Source organism: Chlorocebus sabaeus, chromosome 9, assembly GCF_047675955.1.
Source record: "Chlorocebus sabaeus isolate Y175 chromosome 9, mChlSab1.0.hap1, whole genome shotgun sequence".
In the NCBI taxonomy this organism is placed as follows: Eukaryota; Metazoa; Chordata; class Mammalia; order Primates; family Cercopithecidae; genus Chlorocebus; species Chlorocebus sabaeus.
The window spans coordinates 91,459,980-91,482,621 of NC_132912.1; the positions used below are offsets into that span (position 1 = coordinate 91,459,980).

Consider the following 22,642-nt stretch of genomic DNA (forward strand, 5'->3'; position numbering starts at 1 on the left):
AGAGATAAGGTTTTGCTATGTCCCCCAGGTTAGGAATTACTTTTGATAATGTAAAAATGTATTTTCAGGGATACAGCAAAATACACAATGGTATATTACTGATGGAAGTATTCCAGACAAATTTTTCATAATACAGTCTGTTACTGTGTCAAAAGCCTTAAAAATATGCAGTTTAAAGCAACATTTATCTTGCAAAAATAGTGTACAGTTACACATTCAAGTTTATAATTTTTCGGAAATTAAAAGTTCAGATTTCTCTGAAATTAAAAGCTTAGTGTGATCACAGCCATAGCCCTAAAATCTCAAAATCGTCAATCTGGAAAGGACATTTGCAGTAATCTATTTCAACTGCCCTCTGCACCATTTTATACATGTTAATACAAACAATAAGTTCAAGTGAGTTTGCCCAAGGTTACCTATCATCTCAATGGTGAAGCAAGGGCAGGCCTTCATGGTCTTCTGAGTCTGCTCTCCTGCTCTTTTCCATCCTTTCCAGCTTCCTCATTTCTATTAATAATTTGATCATCATGGACAACAAGACTTGAAACTTCATAATTATCTTCAATAGTTTCTTTTTTCTCATCCTTGATACCTATCAGTCCTCAGGTCTTTTTGACCATTTCTCTATTGTCTCTCGAATCATCCAGTCACATCAGATTGTACAACAGAAAAGTTACTCAAATTCCATTTCCACCAGCAATGGTGGAAAACAGTGAACAGAATATAGTCAAGTCAGAACAACTTCTTCACTGCACTCTGCCCACTGTGAACATTTAACATTTCAAAGAGTAATTGCCAAAAAATGAATTCACTACTTCAGTTCAAGCCATCAGGTTTTTTCTTTTTTTTTTTTAAGCCAGTCAAATTTAGCAGTGGAGGGTTGTATACCAACTTTAGTGACACTAATGTTAATAAATTCTGATAACCCACTACCATCAGACCAGTTCAAGCCATCAGTTCTTACTTGAATTATTACTGTAGCTTTCTAACTAGTCTTCCTACTTCCCAGTTCTGCACCCAGCTTCTAGAAAAGTCATTACCATCCTCAAAAACTTCCTGTAGCTCTCAGTTTCATACAGAATTAAGTTCCACTGCATTAACTTGGCATAAAAAATATTCAATATATTATTCTCATCCTACAGTTATCACTTACTTTTGTACCTTCATTTGTTCTGCGCTATGGCTAAAGTGAATTTCTTTCTTTTCCTTGAACACATCCTCAGATTTTCCACTTATCTATGGCAGAAGAAAACCTTTACTTACGCTGTTCTCTGTATATACAGCATCCTTTTTGACTTGCATCTCCTGTAGTTGTGAATTCTCATTAATACTTCACTGTCTTTTTGCTTTCTCCCTATGATCATACGCTCTTTCAAAAACAGTTATCCAGAATTTTGGATTGCTATGGTCGTCAAATGGAAGTAGCCATAGCGGTCTGCAATTTCTCATTACGCCCCAACCTCCAGAATGGGTTACACCTGATTTCACAGTTAAGCGAGTAATGGGTCCTTGGTTGACTGCTTAGCAGTAGTACAGCTTTCTGGAAAGGTAAGAATGACTAGATGACCTAGAGAAAATTAGGATTGCAAGATAGGTGAGACAGTCCCCATGTCTAATATTTATTTTTCCTAATCACCATGACCTTTTCCCTTGACTTTTTTCCTATTCCTGATATTTTCAAGGCTGACTCCTTGAATGACTTCATTCAAATCAGCTTAAAAGTCACCTAAAAGAGGTGTTCTCTAACCACCTGACCTGAAATAGCCACCCAGTGACTCCCTATTCCGTTACATGATGGAAAAATGAATGCTTTATTTTCTTCATCTCAATCCCTTTTAGAAGTAATCTCACTTTTTTACCTGTTCACTTATTTATTATTTATTGTTTTTCTCTTACTAGAATTTAAGCACCAAGAGGATAGAAATTTTGTCATATTCAATACAGTTTCCCTGGCAACTAGAATCAAATTTAGAATTCTCAGAGACTATGAGAGTTCACTGTCTGTTCGCTAGAAGATATACAAGACTTTTGAGGATAATACTTAAATCAAGATAGGCCATATGGTAATTCAGTTGGATAATGATCAGTGACGTTGAGCTTTTTTTCATATGTTCGTTGGCCACGCAAATGTCTTCTTTTGAGACCTAACAATACTTTTAAGACTTGATTCTATATTTGAACTCCTTTAAGTCATTATAGACTGCATAGTCACTACTTGCTACTGTTATTACAATAACTGCCAGACAGAAAAATAAATCTACTTCAGACGTTTAGGGAAGTTTCATATCTTAATAATTTTAATTGCTTTTTAATGGACACTAGCGGGAAACTATCACAACTTCTGTAGTGGTTTTCTCATTTTTGTCAAGATGTGAATGTATTTGGATTAATGTATGGGAAAGAGGCTTGAAAAAAATAGGAAGCTGAATTTAATATTGTCTTGAGCTAAATGTTCTCTCTATTTATTTTGTTTTTTAGTATAATATGCTTCTTCTTAGCTTTCCTATGACTCTACTTAGCAACTTTTGCTAAAAGAAACAATATATGATTGACTACTTTGAAGACACATACATTGGACACTTAAAATCAACAAAAGCAGAGAGGTATGATATAATACTTTCCATTGTTGTGTGTTGTACCTAGAGTCAAACTAATCATTTTAATGGCAGAAGCTAAAGAAACATAATTCTCAAGTCATCTTTTAGGAAATTCTATTTAATATTACAGATATTTGATATCTTCATATTTTGTTTAAGTACTTTTGCTAAATGGGTGACAGCTTTTAAAAATCATTATTTAAAGTTCTGGAAACCTCCAGTTTTAGTGCTGTGGTACAAAACTGCACTTTTTTACTCACTTTCATCTTTGCCTTATGAAAGTTTGCCGCTCAGCAGAGCAAAGCACCAGTGATTTGCTCCATGGAATAGTATCTCACCAGGTAGCCAGCATGGATGGAAAATTATGGCAAGTAACTTAAAGTGAAGTAATAATGATTACCTGTTCCATTAGGTACAAGGTTTACAGGCCAAGGTAATATTTTAATCTAGTAGTGGTGATTACTTCTATGATACCTTGCATGAACTTAATAAATAGCAAACCATTTTATCCAAATTATTATTTCAACATGTAAGTATTAGAAAAATTATTGTTGAGATGGTTTACATTATCTTTTTTTGTAAACCTTCAAAACCCAGAGTGTATTTTACATGTATAAAAGATCTTAATTCTGAAGCTAAATTTGTATTAGACACACTTGAAGTGTTTTTGGATTTCATAAAATTTACACCTACAACAGTAGTTTCACATACCTAAATTGTTTGAAACATATTTAAAAGTTTCAGTAACTGAATTGACTGTCAATAAATCATTTTCTCTTATATTTGCATGTATTATGACAAAATTATTTATCTTTTTTAGAAAAATTGAGTAGACTTTGAAGTAAAAACGTATCAACTTAAAAACTCTATTTCTCCAAGTTAAGTATATTTAAATAGCTCATGTCAACTTAAAATTATTAATATCAATTTCAAGTTTGAGTTGCAAAGCAACTCTAAATTTATTAATATCAACTATTTTTCTTGTAGTTTTGTAGCCAATTTATATAAATGCTGCTGTTTAGAATTAAAATCTGCATATTGATTCATGTTAGAATAATGTGTAAATCATTATTATTGAATTGCATTATGGAAAGTTTTCATTTCAACATAAAGTCTGGTAGCTGTTTATTAAGGTAATAAATGAGCTTTTCCATTCAGCATGATATGGATGAAAAAACATGTCATCCTGCCATTTTCTTGTTTTCAGTTATGGGATATTTGACAAGTATTGCTTTTGTTTCAAGATAATCTTGAATTGGGATTAACAATACAGAAAATCTTATACAAATTTAAAGTTGGGTTTAACAGAAAAATATTTTACACTGCTTAAGCTTTCATATTAAAATTAATTTAACTAAAATAAAATATTTAGTTTCTCACTGGCCACATTTCAAGTGCTCAATGGCCACATTCTAGACTTTAGTGAACTTTTTCACTAGTTGCTTTCTATGGTTGATGAGTCATTGCAAATAATAAGGTTAATTTCATTCAGTTAATTTCATTTCATTTCCCATTGGTGGTTATTAGGAGTACCACAACTATATGTCAAAGGCTTATACTTCTGTGTTTCCTTTGTGTAAAAATATTAAAATTTGGGTAAATATTTGAGGCTATAAATTGGGCAGTCATAACCTACATGCCTGGAACAGTCCAGAGTATGCCTATTTTCCCAAGATAATTATCAATAGAATTTTATTTTAAAAGCTATCTTGTTTCAGATGATAGTCTATACATTCCTTCTAGATATAATGCAAAGCATTTTAAAACCTCAGCTAGGAAGCAAGCGGTGTGTAGTAATACATGTAGTTAATACATGCACAGACAGAGCACGTATTCCTTCCCAAGCTATTTCCATATACTTATCTGAGACAGCCCATGAGGACAGAGGACTGAGTAGACTTGCTGCCTGCTGAGCACTTTTCCAAGAATACAACCAAATAGAAATATCTAAATGTGATTCCAAATGTTATAAAGTTTTTCCACGTGTAGTTAAATTAGCAGCTCTTGCTCTTCTCTTTGGTAGAAGATATTGGTAATGCTGTTTTAAACTTTGCTGTTGCCTTCAATGAAAACCACAGATATTATACCAAATATAAATATTTGGACCAAAGGAGAGAAGTGCAACTTCTGTAAATTAAAGTTTTAAGTTAGAAAGTGTTTTTTAAAAAATGAATACACTTTAAAACTTTCAGAGCTACATATTTTTTTTTAAAGTTATCAGTGCCCTGGAAACTGGACTAATAAATATATAAGAAAGACATATCAATTATGTGCATGTAAATTATGTCCCTAAATTGCTTGTAATTTGTTCTCTTGAATAAGGAGGATTGTTACATATTAATGTCAGCTATATGACAGGTATTACACTGATACATCATATCACATTGATCAGATTTAAGTTTTATAACAATCCTGAGAAGTAGATATTAGTTGCATTTTGTAGGCAGGGAAACTGATGATCAGAGAGGTTAAGTAATCTGCTTTAAGTCATCTAGCTAGTGAGTGGCGAAGGTAGGGGTCTTATAATCCTTGGATTATGTCCTTCTGGATATAGTGGTTGGCTTATTATACAAGGCTCATAAGATTAGTAAGTCATGCTTTTTGGGGGAGAATCTGGATGGCAGCCTCTGTGGGTCCCTGGTTTATTGTTTTAAGAAAACACTTAAGAGTTCTGCCTTCGTAGAATTTAGGAGATTCAAAAATCACCTATCTGTAAAAAAAATAAAATGAGTTGCTGAATGAAAGTTATCCAAGCTTCCAAATCTACCCTTTCTTTTAATTTGTAATACATGATAAAGCTCTCAGAATTGGGCTGAGCAATACTATAATGGAGACTTCTAAGAGGGAATTTATCCACAAAATGGGGTAGCCAGAAAAGCATGGACTTTGAAATTAAGCAGTCCTGAATCTGAATTCTGACTGCCAGTTATACATTATATGGTTTTAGCCAAGTTATTTAATTCTTCGAAGCCTCTGTTTTCTCACCTGAAAACAGTAATATTTCCTACCTCACAGAATTATTTGCTGCAGTTTTATAAATGGTATAATTTGCTGCAATTTTAACTGTATAAACATCTTCCTTTTATATATAGGTCCCAAATGTGGTATCTTTTCACAATGATGTATTTTATCCGAATTCTTGGAATTACCTATGGTGTCTTTCAAAATCAAAGATCTGCAAACCCTGAAGCAGATATGAATATTGTAAGTTATTAGAAAATAAATCTGTACTGCCGAAATAACAGAGAATGCTACTCTTCAAATTTGGAGTTTTAATTTAACAGATTTACAGTCAAATGTACATATCTATATTCACATTCTATATGTTAATGTTTCTCATCTGCTATTCTATAGCTTAGTTTCTCCTTCAGCCTTATTCTATCTTTGTAATGAAAAATGTGTAAATATATTCATACCTTCACATATTTGAAATATATATTCATATATACGAGGGTATGAATATATACCTCCTCTATATATTTACATATATACAAATTTCAGATATAAGATTAGATATACACATAGACATGCAAACATTTATGGATGCATGTATATTTTTAAATTGTGTATAGGTGGGTAGGTAAAAGTATGAGAGACTAGTAGTTAAAAAAGAAAATGTTCTTGAGATATCTCTTTGAGGGTGGGGGTTTGTTTGTTTATTTATTTATTTTATTCTTTCAATCCCTAGTATATAAAACTGCTGCTCAGTAGGTGTTTAAAAATATTTATTAACTGAATGAATCAGCAAATTAATGAAAATAAAAATAGATAGGCCTGAGGTTGAGAGAGAACACCAAGGTTCATTATCACATAATGCATTAGAAATGGCAAACCATTCAACTTTATTCTATAACAATTTTATGCTAAAGGATTTGCTTTTTCTTTATCTAGAGCCAGATTATTTCCTACTGGGGCTACCCTGATGAAGAATATGATATTGTAACCGAAGATGGTTATATCCTTGGCCTTTATAGAATTCCTTATGGGAGGACAGACAATAATAAAAATCTAGGTAATATTCAATTGAAGAAGGATTGGTGACCATCTAGGGCCTGAAGTTCTTAATTGTTCTAATTGATGGAGAATGTAGGACAAGAAAAGCACCTTAAGATTAAGTGAATACTTAACTTCCCATGTGTCTTCCCACATGCCACAAGAAGAGACATGCAAGAAGATACATTGGCCTTCTGGTCACAGAGAGGTTGTGATGGAACACAAGCTGTTCTTCCCAGGTTTCTTTTGTGGATCACTTGGCTCTTACATGTTGATTCTGTAGAATTTTCTTTTTCTGATGAGAAATTAGAAATGCTGTGAAACACAATAACATTATTATGCTCTAGGTTTTGAAGAAAGGCTGGTGCAAATTTCCTTCTTCGTCTTTTGTCATTCTCTCCGCTAGAAACAGCAGAGAGATGAGGTTGGTAGCAGGCTCAGGGCTCTTTATTCCAACAGTAAGTACATTTGAATCATTAGAGTGTGGTGAAAAATGCACTGGAATTTGTTAGGAGATCTGGGGTATAATCTGGGGTATAATCTGCCACTCACTAGTAGAATATGTAATGGATTACTTTTGCTTATTCATATAATTGCCCAAATAAAAGCCAAGTATTTTCTTTTCTCCTTAGCTTTTCTTCCTGAAAGTGTTTCTTTCAGAAGGAAACAGAATGTGAAAAAAATAGAATGTTTTTTATATTATAGGGCATCCTCTCAAGTTATTTTGAACATTAAAGTACACTTCAGAGAGGATATTAATTTGAAATGACCTTAATTAACATAATTTTGCATATTCATAAAGGTTACACCCAGTAGCAGAAAATCTTAACATAGATTTTATATAATAATAGTATTTATCCCCCAAGCTAAGACCTCATTTTGCAAGTACTGTATTAAAGATTTAAAGATAATTTTAAAACACAGCAAGTGCCTTAGAGTGCTCTAAAGGCAGAGTCTGAGAGGGGTTCAGGTACTTGTGACTGATTGGTGAAATACTGTCAGGAGGCAGTAACATGGAAATTAGGATAAGGTAGGGTAAGGAGTTAAGGAGTAATATAATATGACTCAGCTTGGGGCTAGCTAAAAAATGATCTCAGAGAAGTTCAAGGTTCCCATAAAAATTACACTACAGAGGTGGTTCCACCTTGAGATTAGAGAGCCAGCTTTTTGTGTTCCTATGTCAGTTAATCATTGCCTGAAGGCTACCCCTAGAAGGAGGTGTGATCTCTTAGGTGAGGCAGTTCCAATTTGGCCGAGAAAGGAGCAATAGTAAGCCCTTCAAAAGCAATACTAGGGCCATAACTAGTATTCATAAATGTCCTCCTCCACCATCCATTCTAGGTTTCTCTACCTCTTAGCTAGCTTGCCTGATGAGCAATAGGAAACCCTTAAAAAGCAACCGAAGGCCGTAACTTGTACTCATAAATGTCCTCATCCACAATCTATTCTAGCTTTCTCTACCTCTCAGCTAGCCTGCCTGATAGGGTAAGCTAGGCCCTCATCCCTAGGGGCTAACATATTCATATCAGATGATGGTTGTACTTGTTCGTGTACAGTTAAAACTGGGCATAGAAGTAGGAAAAGATGACCCAGTGGATCACCTGAAGAGCAAATGTATTTCTCCCTTTCCTCATTTTGTATCAGCAGACCTACTTTCTTATGATGATAAGGGTCAACGAACTTCCTGGTCTTCAGTAATGAAGAGCCCACAGTGACCAGGCAGTGGTCATAACTTTAAGTTTGTTAGGATGCTTACAGTGCCTTGGTGGTAGCATTTTCTCTCTGGAGACCAGGGCCTCTAGAGATGTAGAGGCTGAAACTGTGAGAACAGATTCCTAAGTGGGTTCCTAGGAGTGATGGCAAGCTCTTGTTCCTCAGACTCCTGTGTTCTACTTATTGGGTTATCACAAATATATTCTCACCATTTTTAAAAGATGTACAATAATTCCTGAAGGATAGTGCCCATGCTTACAGGATGTCATCTCTCAGCTGGATTTTTCCTGGCTGGCTTTTACTGAGCATTCAAGGGCTTGTTTCATTTTCTATCAGGTTGGCAGCCTCTTGATGGGAGTTATATGGTAGGACCAGTGAATACCATGGCCATGTGCCAATGGATATGTCAACTTTGCTATGTAATTGATCCCTTACTTAAAATGTGTTACTTAAAATGTGTATGAGTGCTCGAATTACTATAAAATGTTTGATTATTCTCTCTCACTAAAATGTATATATTTAAGTGTGATGTGACCTAATTGCTCACTTGGTTATTTGAAAGACAACCGTCAGTGAACCGTATTAAACGGCTCTGTCATACAATGGGATTAAATCTTAGTAACTTACCCTACTTATGAAAAGAATTTTTAAAAACTTTCAACTGTCATGTACTAAAAGTTTGAATTTCATATAAGAGATTTTCATATAGATAACCACAAAATTTATAAAGAATTTTCTACATTTTTTTTTTCAGCTCAGAGGGTTGTTGTATACTTGCAACATGGTTTGCTTACATCTGCCAGCAGCTGGATTTCCAATCTTCCCAACAATAGTCTGGGCTTCATTCTGGCAGATGCTGGTTATGATGTGTGGATGGGAAATAGCAGAGGAAATACCTGGTCCAGGAAACACTTGTACCTGGAAACGAATTCCAAAGAATTCTGGGCTTTCAGGTACAAAAAAATGAAGTAACATTTCATTTTGTAAGTGTATACAAATTTTTCATTTTGAATGAAATAAAATAAAATTTAGGTTTTACTCTTTTCACAGTTTAGGACTTTCCATAGACCATTAAAATTTATGTGAATTTTGGCTTGAAAGTTAAAGAGTACTTGTGTGATTTTGAGTTTGTTACTTATGTTTCAGCAATAATCTTTATTTCTTTCTTAGTACCTTATTGACCAACCCTATCCTTCCTTTGACTACTCTTCTACTCTATAACTCATATATTTTGTCTACCCTATTCTATTTTTCATATACAAACACCCTCTTTATAAGACTGCCTTGTGATTTTATTTCCTTGACTTTGAGTTCCCACAGAAGTCTCTATTTAGAAGATAATTCTACCATATAACTTCTTGATTAATAACAAAAGACAGTAGAAAATTGCCTTTATTCATTTACCTATTCATTATTTTCAAATATTAACATAACATTAGTAGAAAGTGCTATTTTTATTTTCCTCTTTCTTTTGTAGTTTTGACGAGATGGCAAAATATGACCTTCCAGCCTCCATTGATTTCATTGTGAAGCAAACCAGACAAGAGGAAATATTTTATGTAGGCCATTCACAGGGTACTACTATTGGTATGCCAAGAAAGATTATTGCTAATATCCCTTAATTTCTTTGTTAAGGTTATGCATATACTTGTTAAAGTTGTAGATAAGCTTCTAGACCTGTAAGTAAAACAAAAACTGTGAGACAAACATAGTATAGCAGAATGCCCTGGAATCTTACATGCTGCTTTGATCCCACATGGAGCCTTCTCTAGTCACAAGGAATTCATTGTAAAGACAAGGTTGGTTGTGGTTTTGTTTGTTTCAAATTGTATAAAAGTTGGATATCTATGTTATTTAAGATCAAAGTGAGATTGCTATTATTATGTGTTCTACAAATAGAACTTTCACATTATTTTTCCTTTCAAAAATGTAGCATAGGATTTTATGAGTGGAAAAGATGAAAACTTATGTATGTTTTTGCATTTAGGACTGATCAAACTTAAGAAATGCACAAAAATCAGGGAATTCTTTCTATATTTAAAAATGACTAGAAAAGAACTTTAATCAGAACTCTAATGCCTGTCTAATATATAACAACTTTACTTTCAGAAATAAATTACCTATGACCTAACATAATTCTCTTGCATGGTACTATAAACCTCTTTACTCATGTTATTCTACTTTACAGGGAGAAAAAGCCATCTTATAATAGAAGCTAATTAATATTAAGTAAATCGTTTCTAAGCTGAAGACTGTAATTTTCTTATAGAAATAATCCACTTCCTACTACAAAAAGCATGTTGAGTAACAATCTAATCCCATTTTCTACAGATCTTTTCTCTGACATGTATTAACCATATATGTGACTTTTAGTCCAAATTCTCATCAACTATTCAATTATCTAAAACCAGGAATGCCTGAAAATGTAGAAATAAGAAAAAAAAATGAGTAATGAGTGTCAGAGCTTGTTGACTTATCACATGATATATAATTCTTTGGTTGTTTGGCTTCTCAGAACCTGACCTAAATAAATAAATAATAAATAAATAAATAAATAATCAGTCAGAATATTGATGTGTAAGTAGATAGCTTGATAAGACGGCAAAGGGAAAAATGACTATTTTCACATTAATGCCTCAAAACTACCAATAAAATAAGATGCTTAGTATCCTCTGTATAAGATGATAAGCAGTTTTAAAATATATTGAAGATAAATGTTAAAACAATGGGACATTTATTGAGCCTGTCACCTAAAGTGTAAAATTCACCTGTCTGAAAATTCACATATTTCGTTTTCACCATTGCAAGTTATAAAAAATGTTCAATATTGCTCCTGATTTTTAAACTATGGTGTTACATGTCTGATTTATTGTTAAAATATCATTCTTTATGGTCTATACATTGTAGAAACCCGAATTATCAGCATTATATTATGACCAATATATTACAATATACTGGGTGATTTAAAAATGTTTGATAGGTGAATTAAGAAATAGTTAATTGTTCAGAAACTATTTTTGAACTTTCTCTTATTCTCCTTGGTGTCATCTCTTACATGCTAGTAATTGCTTAAGAATAGCTTACTAATTTATATCTTATTTTATTTTAGGTTTCATAACATTTTCTACTATACCAAAGATAGCTGAAAGAATCAAAATATTTTTTGCTTTAGCACCAGTTTTTTCCACAAAGTACTTAAAAAGTCCTTTAGTTAGAATGACATATAAATGGAAGTCAATAGTCAAGGTATGTTCTACCTTTATTTTATGTCGTTGATAACCCAAAGTGATAATGTATGCTTTCAAATAAGAGATCTTGACTATATTTAGACAACCACAAGTATGAATTGAAATTTTTGGTTTCATTTACACTAGATTCTTGCCTTTGTTTCTACAAAGGAATACAATTTTACTTATTATAACTTTACAACCTCACTGTGAGAGGAAATCCAGTGGCAAAACCACCCTGCTTCCAAGTTTTTTCCTTTATTTGAAATTTTCAAACTACTGTGAGATAATTTGTTTGGTTTTATACATAGTGAATTATGACAACATTTCTTTAGTACTTATTGTGGTCATCCAAATGTAGATAAAATAAATTTATTTTACAGGCTTTTTCTGGCAACAAAGACTTCTTGCCTAAAACCTCATTTAAAAAATTCATTGGTTCAAAGCTGTGTCCACTACAGATTTTTGATAAGATTTGCCTCAACATCTTGTTTATGATGTTTGGATATGACTCAAAAAACTTAAATATGGTAAGAATAAGTTGACTTTGAAATATGTATATTTTCCAATATTTGAAAAGCACAATAATAATAGTGCTTGTGTTATACTTTGTGTCATTTTGTGTTTCATCCACATACACTAGTAGTCAGATTCTTAGCCTATCTGATTTTATGACTATACCAATATTGTACAACTAACTTGCATTAACATGCTAGGATTGTTTTACTTGCATATTTGTCTTGCTTTCTGTAAATATGTGAGAGCAGCTGATGTGATGGGTATCTTTATTGACCTTTGCTACTGGGTATTAGTTTCCTGAGACTTCTAAGACTTAGGTCCTCTTCTATTCAGTTGTTTCCGGTAACTCTGTAACTCCTCCTGCTGGTTCCTAATACTCCTTCCCATCCTTGTTGATCCTTCCATAATTAGAATTAGTGCCTGCCAATTATCTTTAAGTTTCTAGCTTTTATCAATACTCTTGGAGTGGGAAACCACTGTGGTACTCAAGGTACTATTACCAAAACCTTTGGATTGATTGTGGATAGGTTCTCTTAAGGATATAGGCATTCATTCTAAGCGTTTCTCAACACATTATTTAAAGATGCAGATTTGGCAGAAGCAAATGTGCCATTTGGACTAGAGGTTAGTTCTTGTACCTGGACCTTTTAAGAGCTTCTCAAAGAGAGCCAATATAGACATTCAAAGAAAGAGAGGTATTCTATTAATTCCCAAACACACTTTTATGCCACAAGGACATGTTTGTTGGCTTTGTTGATTTTGTTCAACCTTACCTTATTTTCAGAATGGTATAAGAAACTCAATTCCCATCTTTTCCACCCATTAAGATATGAGCAATGTACCTTCTGCCAGAGAAGGCAAAAAGGATTACTTCCATATTCCCTCTTTTTCATATTTTTTTGTTCATCTAGTGCTAAGCACCTACTATGGGAGGCCTAGAAGAATCATAAATACAATATTTATTTTTACTTATCCATTCATTCTATGTTTTAGGTAGTATATTTGGCCAATCCTATATTTTTTTGTAATTATAATGTGATGTCTCTGAGAACTCTTTTTTTGTGCTTAAATTATTAGAAAAGCTTATACTCTGGTTTTCTAGCCTTCAAAACTGTGGCATTTCTTCTGCAACAGAAATTGACAGTGTTGTAGATTATAATATGACTGTGTCTTAATTTAACTGGAATTGTAGGAAGTTGGAAGTAGAAAATTTTCACGCACAGTGTGTTTGGAAATAGTTAATTGTGAAACTGTGGTTCAGCTTGAATCAGTCTCTTGAGCCTAGCAAGATCTGTGGAGGAAGTAGGGTCTGGCTTAAAATTGTTTGCTTAGAGCCAGTATGAAAAACCAAAAAAGAATCTGGTAGTTTGTGAAAAGGCAGTGAGTGGAATCTGACCGATATCACTCAGATGTGGAAAACCAACCAGAGAATTGAAAGCAAGTGGTGAGAACTGAAAGCAAGTCATGATACAAGGAAAAACAGATGACAAAAATGCTCACAATGTGACTTGGAAAATGTATCCTCAAACAACCAAAGTTTTGACCTTGTTCAGGTGTTATGATTTTTTGATGATGATTTACAGAAAGAAATTCTAACTCTTATGAAGGGAAATGAGCCTGAGATATCTGAGTACAGCTGTCAAGGGTATGTGGTTATTATTTAGGCCCCTTTCAGGGAATGGATTCCTTCTCATCTTTCTGATAAAGGTGAAGTAGAGACTCTGGTAAACATTTCAGATTGCTCACAGATAGGCCTGACAGGTGTTTATGAAAGCTACTGTGCACTTCTTCATATGGAAGGATGAACAGAACAATGCAATTTAGGTTGTATAAGCCTCTGACCTACATTAAGGTAAACAATAGTGACCCATGATGGAAGAAATATCTGGAGTCTACCAGAAAACTAAGCATTATATTGGAGCTTATTTCAAACACAGAGAATAATTATAATTAGAGGACATAATAAATATCTGAGTTTTAATTATAGAATGTTTCTGTTAAAAATTTCTGTACAGGCTATTTAACATTGTTCAGTCAGAACTTTATTTTTGACAGTTTCAAGTAGCCTGAATGGCAATGAAAACAAAAGACATTTTCTCTTTTTTTTTTGAGGTACAATTGACAAATAAATACATTGTGAAATAATTGCCACAATCAAGTTGTTAACACATCTGTCACCTCACATAGTCACATTTTTGGTGAGAATGCTTAAGATCTATTCTCTCAGCATATTTCAAGCATATAGTACAGTATTATTAACTAGTCACCATGCTGTACATTAGGTCCTCAAAATGTATTTACTATATAACTGAAAGTTTATACTCTTTGACCACCATGTCCCCATTTTTCCCACCTGCCAGACCCTAGCAACCATCATTTTACTCTGTTTCTATGAGTTCATCCTTTTATTTATATATTTAATATTCTACATAGAGTGATACCATAGAGTATTTGTCTCTCTCTATTTGGCTTATTTAACTTACTAATGCCCTCCAGGTTCATCTATGCTGTCACAAATGGCAGAATTTTTTTTTCTATGGTTGATTAATATTCTACGTGTATATATGTGTATATGTACACACATATGTGTGTATATGTGTACACATACATATATACACACATATATGTGTGTATATGTGTACACATACATATATACACATATATACATATATGTACATATATACATATATATGTGTATTAACAATATTTTCAAATCCATTTTGACAGTCTTTGCCTTTTAATTGGATTATGGTATTTAGTAAATTTGTTTTTATATAATTATTAAGATTAGATTTATGGCTATCATCTTGCTATATGCTTTTGATTTGTCCTATCTGGTGTTCTTTTTATTTCACATTTCTTGACTACTTTTGTGTTTCTGAAATACTTTTTAATATTTTATTTTATCTTATTTTGTTACAGCTTTAAAAATATTCTTTATTATTCTCTTAGAAATTATAAAATGTATCATGTATTATTACTTACATTAAATTTGTGTTTATATCCACATCCTAAATAATGCAAACACTTTATACCAGTTTAACTGGGATTCACCATTTGGGATACAGTGAGCTTCTTTCATCAAATTTAAACATTCTCAGCCATTAGTATTTCAATTATTTTTTTCTTTCAAGATATTGGACCACCTGACAGTGACCAACATCTTTCCTTGTTCTATTTGTGTGTGTGTGTGTGTGTGCTTAAGTTTGAATATTTTATATAGGTTTGAATTTGAGTTCAAAAATCCTGTCTTTTGCTGTGTATAGTCTGCTTTTAAATCCATCTAATAAATTTTAACATTTATATATTTTATTTTTATTTTGAGTGTCCATTTGACTATAAAATAAATTCTAATTATCTGTTAAAATATTCTTCCTTTATGACCATTTTAAACTTTAAAAAATATTTTATTTAACATATTAATCATACTTTATTTTAAAGCTTTTGCTAACTCCAATGTTTGCAGCATCTCTGCATCTGCTTTTGCTGATTATTTTATGTCCTTATTGTTGGCTGTGTTTTCCTGTTTCACTCTGTGACTAGGATTGAATGCAGGGTACTGGGAATAGTATGCTGCACATTCTCTTGGTTAAATTACTGTCTTAGTGCATTTTGTGTTGCTATAATAGAATATCCAAGACTGGGTTATTTATAATGAACAGAAATGTATTGGTTCACACTTCTGGAGGCTGGGAAGTCCAAGATCAAGGCACTGACATCTGGCAATGACCTTCTTGCTGTGCCACCACATGATGAAAGATGTAGGGCAAAGAAGCAACAATGAAGCAAAAGGGAACCAAACTCACCCTTTTATTTTATTTTATTTTTTATTTTTTTTTGAGATGGAGTTTCACTCTGTCACCCAAGCTGGAGTGCAGTGGTGCGATCTCAGCTCACTGCAACTTCTGTCTCCCGGGTTCAAGCAATTCTCCTGTCTCAGCCTCCTGAGTAGCTGGGACTTCCGATGCATGCCACCATGCCCAGCTAATTTTTGTATTTTTAGTAGAGATGGGGTTCACCATATTGGTCAGGCTGGTCTCAAACTCCTGACATCAGGTGATCCACCCACCTCGGCTTCCCAAACTGCTGGGATTACAGGTGTGAGCCACTATCCCCAGCCTCAAACACACCCTTTTATAATGGCATTAATCCCATCCATGAGGGCAGAGCCTTTATGGCTCAATCACCTCCCAAAGATCCCACCACCTAACACCACCACAATGGCAACCAGCAGGAGTTTAGGAGGGAGCAAACATTCAAACCATGGCAGTTACCCTCTCAAGAGTTTTGGCTCATTTAGCTAATTGTCAGTGCCCATTTTTAGACTTTTTAGGGTTGGCCTTATTTTATTCACTTTTCGTTAATTCAGGAGACTACTTCTCCTGGCAATCTATGGCCTTTAGTCCAACTCCATAGCACCCACATAGATCGATTTCTGTTTCTTCTGCCCAGCAAGGCTGCCATACTCTGTTTGGCTCTAATTCCCTGCACCGTATTGGAAAATCCACAGGATGAAGGTTGGGATTAATGAAAGGTTTGCTTCTTGTATTTTTATTCTCTTCAGGTTCCTGTCCTCTGGTGGTTGCTTTACACTTTCTGTAAACCTGAACAATTGTTTTATAGTTTGCATCCGATATCATAAAAAATATTTGTGAGGTTTTTTAAAATAATTTTTTTCATTTTTGCTTGTTCTTACATGATACCTCTCTCTTCATATACTCGCTTTTCTTTGACTGAGTAGAGTTAACTGATTTTGAGAAATTTTTACCAAGAATTAGAAGAGTAAGACAGGCCTTTTCTTCTTGTGGAAATAAATCTTGCTTGCTTTTTCAAGGCACCTGAGGTCACTTTGAGATCAGTGCTCTACATGTCTGGTTCACTGAAGTTCCCAGGGACTATCTAGGCAATGCAAATATAGATTGCAGATTAACATCATGGCTTTACCTTGAGCACTGTAGAATTTGAGGCCCTTATGGAGAGTGTTTCTTTTAAAATCTTTCAACTTTGACAGGCCTTAGACTTTGATTTTTTGTTTTTTTCAGCAAGCTAAGGTCTCAAAATGAAACTTCACATTCTCTGTGACTGACAACCTTAAACAAAGTGACTTTGGTTCTTTGTTTGTCTTTGGGGGTTCTTTATTTCTCTCCTCAATTTATTTTAGTAATTTACTTCTATCTTGTTAGTTCTTTCATGCTTTCAAAAGGTGTTTGTGTATATGTGTGTATAGGCCTGTGTCAGTCACATTTGATTGTTTTCAGCAGGGTGAGTGACAGACCAAATAACTTAGAAATTCAAAAATAGTGTCTATATTAACGTAAAAATTGTACAATTGAATAAGTACATTTGTATATTTAATTAAAATATAATTTGATGATTTGTTTATTAATATTAATTTAAAAATAACCTAATTTTCTTGAAATAATTTAGTTCAATAAATATTAAGAGATTATGCTTTCTATGATTCAACTAACATAAAAATGCTTTTTTTTTCTGATCCCTCAGAGTCGTTTGGATGTGTATTTTTCACACAACCCAGCAGGAACATCTGTTCAAAATATGCTCCATTGGAGTCAGGTAAAACTGCTAAAGTGCATTTCAATACAATTTAATTTACGCTACTCATGGTTTACCTCATTATTCTAGGGATCATACCATGGCCATAGAGTAATAAATTTATAAGGATAAAATAAAATTATTATATATTTCTATAATTCCTTATAGTTTATAAAATATTGAGGCCAGGTGCAATGGCTCATGCCTATAATCCCAGCACTTTAGGAGGCCGAGGTAGATGGATCACCTGAGGTCAGGAGTTTGAGACTAACCTGGCCAACATGGTGAAACCCTGTCTCTACTAAATACGAAAATTAGCCATGTATGGTGGCACATGCCTGTAATTCCAGTTACCTGGGAGGCTGAGACAGGAGAATCGCTGGAACCCACAAGGTAGAGGTTGCAATGAGCCAATATTGTACTGCTGCACAGAGTAAGACTCTGTCTCAAAAATAAAGAAATACATAAATAAAAATAAAATGTTAGTATCATAATTTAATAAATCCTCTAAACCTAAGTAATATTACAGCAATATAAACATCAGTTTTACAAATGAGAAAATGTTACAAAAGCAGACTAGGGATTATCTAGGCCATGTCCCACAATTGACTTGCCCAATGCTTGAAAACTATTCCATTTTTGAAAATCTGACTGGAACACAGTTAATTATCCTGATGCCTACTCTGAAACGCTTCCACTAGACTGCACTTTCTCCTCTGTTAAATTGTTAACTCCTGAGGACCATGAGAAGTTTGTTCACTTTTGTATTTCCAAGGCCAACAGTTCTTAGCATATAGTAGATACTCAACTAATATTTGTTCAATTAATGATATTGATTTAAAAAAACCACTGTGAATGCAATCTTAATGTTGAAAACCAGGAGAACATAGTAGAAAGAACACTTTTCTCAGATCAAAAGACCAGAAATTAAGACCTTTCTCTGGACCTTAGTGGCAGGGTGACATTGAGCATCTCATTTAATCTTCCTGAATCAGTTTCCTTTATTTTTAAAGTGAAATTAATAATTATCTGATTTAACTAAGAAAAATATTGTAAGAATTGAAAAAGCTAATGATTATAAATGTTCACTAAAGTTAATAAACACTAGGTAACTTTAAAGTATGGTTAAGATATTGGGTAAGACTTTTTCATTTACAAAAAGTTTAAATCTGTAATGTAATTGATTTGATATAACTTACTGAAAACATTTATTGTAACTTTTATTTAGGTAAGATAAGCTATACTTTATTCTCTGGTGATGGCTAGACTAGAAAAATCTAAACAAACTTTGCAATTATTTATCCATTGTAACAATATTTATTGCACACCTACTACGTGTCTATACTATTCTGTGTTCATGGGCTACATCAGTGAACAAAACAAGAACTCCTGTCATCCTCAAGCTTACATATTATTAGTAGGTATACAGATAATAAACAGTAACCATGTCAACTTTGAAAACTATTATAATGTGTTAGAAGGGAATAGAACTATGGAGAAATTGGGATAAAAGAGTAGGGAAAAGGTATGAGGCATGCTGAAAAGTGGGTTGTACTTTTGAATAGAAAGGTTAGGCCAGGGTTTAGTGAGATGGTGACATTTGGAACATGGAAACTTAGCGAAAGGAGGCAAAAATAATGAGTAAGACAGGGATCTGCACGTCATTGTAAGGACTTTGGCATTCACTCTGTGTGAAGTGAGTAGGCACTGCATGATTTTGAGCAGGGAAGTGATATGACATAGTTTACAGTTTTAAAAGGAACACATTGGCTGCTATGTTGAGTAGACTATAGTAGGACAAGAGTGAAAGCAGTGAGAGAGTTAGAAAATTACTGCAATAATCCAAATGGGAATGACAATTGTTTGGACTGATGTGTTGACAGCAGAGATGGTGAAAGTGAAAGGAGTCTGAATAAACATATGTATATCATGAACATGCAGGCAACAAAGTTTAATGAAGGACCCTATAAGAGGTGAGAGAGAAAGAGAGTCTTGGATGATTCTAAAGTTTCTGACTTACATAAGGAAAAGGTAATATTGCCATTAAAGGAGATAGGGAGGTTTGATGATGAAGGTTATGGAGGAAAGGTAAAATAAGTTTTAAATATTTAAGTGATGACGTTGAGTAAGCAGTTGAATATAGGAGCCTAGAATTTAGGAAAGACTTACAAAAGAAGGTAAACGTTTTGAATATAAATGACATGTAAAGCCAAGAGAGTGAGAATATGAAAAGCCAGGGGTGAGAATGCAAATGAAGTGAGTATAGACAGAAAAGCAAGATCCTTTTGAGAAAGGATTGGGTACTGAGATGGGAAAAGATTAACAGGTCAGGTGGCAGAAACTAAATTGGCTAAACAAAGCTGAAAAGGAACAGCAAGTAAAAATGAAAATCAAAAAATTGTGGTATTCTAGGAGCTAGGTAAAGGAAAGATCTCAAGGATGAGGGAATGAACAACTATGTCAAATGCTGCCAACAGATAACATGAGAAAATTCCTCAGAATTGATCAAAGTGTTAGAAATATCAAGGTCATAAGTAACCTTGGCCAGAAAGTGGTGGTGAGGCTGTGAGTGTGAAGGGGTAAAGAAAAAAGTGACTTCTGGGACAAACTCTTGAGCCCCATTGTTTGAAGCAAAGTGTTTTAGGTGGGTGTTATCTTAGTCTTAGTGCAAGACACTCAGTGTTGACCTCTGTTGATGAAGCTGAAGATTTGAGGGAGCCTGATGTTACTTCTCCCAAAAGAGGCCCCCCTCTGGGTAGAAAAAAGCCTTGGGTATATGTACATTTATATAAAGACAATGGAATTATTTCTTTAGATTCCCCTGCTCCAATCTCCAACCCCTTCCATTTATTTCTCTACTCAAAGGAAAAGAAGAACAAAGAAGCCCACCTGCATAAATACCAGCAGACCCAGTACAACGGGGGTATATATTGCATTGCATGCTTAACTTGCTCAGCTGCCACTGTAATGAACAAATGATATGGTCTTATTTTTTTGTTTCTCTTTCAGCTTTTAAATTCTACTCATTTGAAAGCTTATGACTGGGGCAGTCCTGATCTGAACTTGGTTCATTATAATCAGGTACATAATTCTCTATAAAAACTCTCTCCCTTCCTGATTTTTTAGATAACTTTTCTATAGATCAAGGATCAACTGTAAATCCCCAGAGTACAATAACACACTGATAAGGACCAGCAGATGAAGATAATATTTATTTGGATACATATTGTCACATCCAACCAAAGTGACTTTTCTATGTTTTCTACGTATTTTAACAACAAATATCCTGGATAAGTCTAGAAAAGTTGACAGGCAGTAGAAGAAGTCAAAGTCTCTCAAGAGGAAAAATACTGTGTTTTTTTTATATCCATAGCTTTACACTTGGTTAAATGAGAAATAAAAGGCATAATATATTTATTGACCCTAAAACCAGTTATTCTATTTGAAAAGATGAGAAAACATATATAATAATTAGGAAAAATTCAAAGTCAATGAGATGTGGTAAAAATTGTATAATGACAAAATTATTGAAGTACTAGAACCCAAGTCTGTCTGACTTCAAAGTTTATGCTTTTCCTCCATACTTTTCTGCCTCAGCTAAACTCCAGGCTGATGTGATCTGTTCATATAAAAGTCTGATCTTCATATAAAATTTGAAGATCAAATTCAAAGAGATCAGAGTTGACATGGACTGCCAATACTTATAATTTATTGACAAATATATTGACAGTAGTACCGCCACAGAAAAGTGACTTAAAATCTTTCATATTTTATAAATAGTACTAAAATTCTCTGTGAAGTGTTTGAATATTTTGAATTGGAACAAACTGTCTAGTTTAGATTTATGTATAACTTATTTTCAACTAAAACTTGTAATGCCTATTCATACTTTCATACCTTTGTTTCAACAGGTCCATTAAGTTGAATCCATTTTATTTTAAAACAGTATTTAAACTCATCATTTTAAACAATTAGTAATTAAAACCTTCTAATGTATCATCTCCTATGAAAACTGTTTTTTCATTCATTTATTTTTAGACAACATCTCCATTCTACAACGTGACAAACATGAATGTGGCAACTGCAATTTGGAATGGTGAAAGTGACTTGTTGGCTGACCCTGAAGACGTTAAAATTTTACATTCTGAAATCACAAACCACATTTACTATAAAACTATTTCTTACTACAATCATATAGACTTTTTGTTTGGATTAGATGTGTATGATCAAGTTTACCATGAAATCATTGACATTATCCAAGACAATCTATAAAGAACCATGGCGCTGTGTGTTTAAAGATCTATATCATTCCTAATGAAATCCAATTCTTATTTTTTTAACTGTGTATGTTCTTTCATTTTTAAAACTAAAATATGTAGCTTTTCCGTCTATATTCTCATTGACCTTAGGCCCTCCAGTCATTAAATCAGTGTCATTTATCATCTCAGTGGCAATGGCAGATTATAAATCAATCTAAGAAGCCTGTTGAGTTTCAAAATACAATTTACATAACTTATATCAAAAATAATAATCTTTAACATTTTCAATTGCAATAGATAACTTTTTAAGAAAGTTTTTTTCAAAAGTACATGGGCTTACATATATTATAAAAAATAGAGTTTTGAGAAATACTTGATGAAATGAAAGCTAATGTTCCTCTATGCTAAATGAAGAGTAAAAACACTTTTCAAGTTTTATAAAGGAGTTTGGGAAGAAAAGAAAAAGAAAGAGAGCCTGGATGCCAATGCAATCTTGCTGACTTGTGATCATTTCAGGCAAAGTCCCAGATGTAGGGAGATCATAGAAACTGTAGAGGGGCTGTGCCTCACTTCCCAGAGTGTATAGCTTGAGAAGAGGAAAGTTGCCTTTCCAGCCTATTGTGTGTTAAGAGCAGCAATGGTTGAGTTATATTCCTAGGTAACTAGATCTGAGGCTGGACTCATAAAATATTATGCACTGTAGCTTTGTGCATATAAGATCCAAGAATTTCTTATCTATGAAATGTATAGATATATTCAAGAGAGTACTAGAAGATGGAAA

The 22,642-nt window shown here is 33.5% G+C and overlaps 1 protein-coding gene across 2 annotated transcripts; it reads left to right on the forward strand.

Annotated features, from left to right (window-relative positions):
* The first annotated feature begins 1,979 nt into the window (after positions 1 to 1,979).
* Positions 1,980 to 21,940, forward strand: LIPJ (lipase family member J). Of its 2 annotated transcripts, XM_007963480.2 has the most exons (11): positions 1,980 to 2,063; positions 2,479 to 2,603; positions 5,690 to 5,801; positions 6,489 to 6,609; positions 9,058 to 9,256; positions 9,781 to 9,890; positions 11,413 to 11,549; positions 11,914 to 12,060; positions 17,552 to 17,623; positions 20,612 to 20,683; positions 21,641 to 21,940. In XM_007963480.2, the coding sequence occupies exons 2-11, from the start codon at positions 2,545 to 2,547 to the stop codon at positions 21,872 to 21,874; spliced, it is 1,263 nt and encodes a 420-aa protein (XP_007961671.2). In that variant the 5' UTR covers positions 1,980 to 2,063; positions 2,479 to 2,544; the 3' UTR covers positions 21,875 to 21,940. The 2 variants fall into 2 exon arrangements, with proteins under 2 accessions (XP_007961671.2, XP_072875657.1); XM_073019556.1 differs by lacking the exon at positions 11,914 to 12,060.
* The last annotated feature ends 702 nt before the right edge of the window (positions 21,941 to 22,642 follow it).

Excerpts from the sequence above, each read along its gene's own strand:
- LIPJ (XM_007963480.2), top strand. The coding sequence starts at position 2,545 with ATGATTGACTACTTTGAAGACACATACATTGGACACTTAAAATCAACA. Across the intron at positions 9,257-9,780 it reads AAAGAATTCTGGGCTTTCAG|TTTTGACGAGATGGCAAAAT; the intron begins GTACAAAAAAAT and ends TTTCTTTTGTAG. Across the intron at positions 17,624-20,611 it reads ATATGCTCCATTGGAGTCAG|CTTTTAAATTCTACTCATTT; the intron begins GTAAAACTGCTA and ends TTTCTCTTTCAG.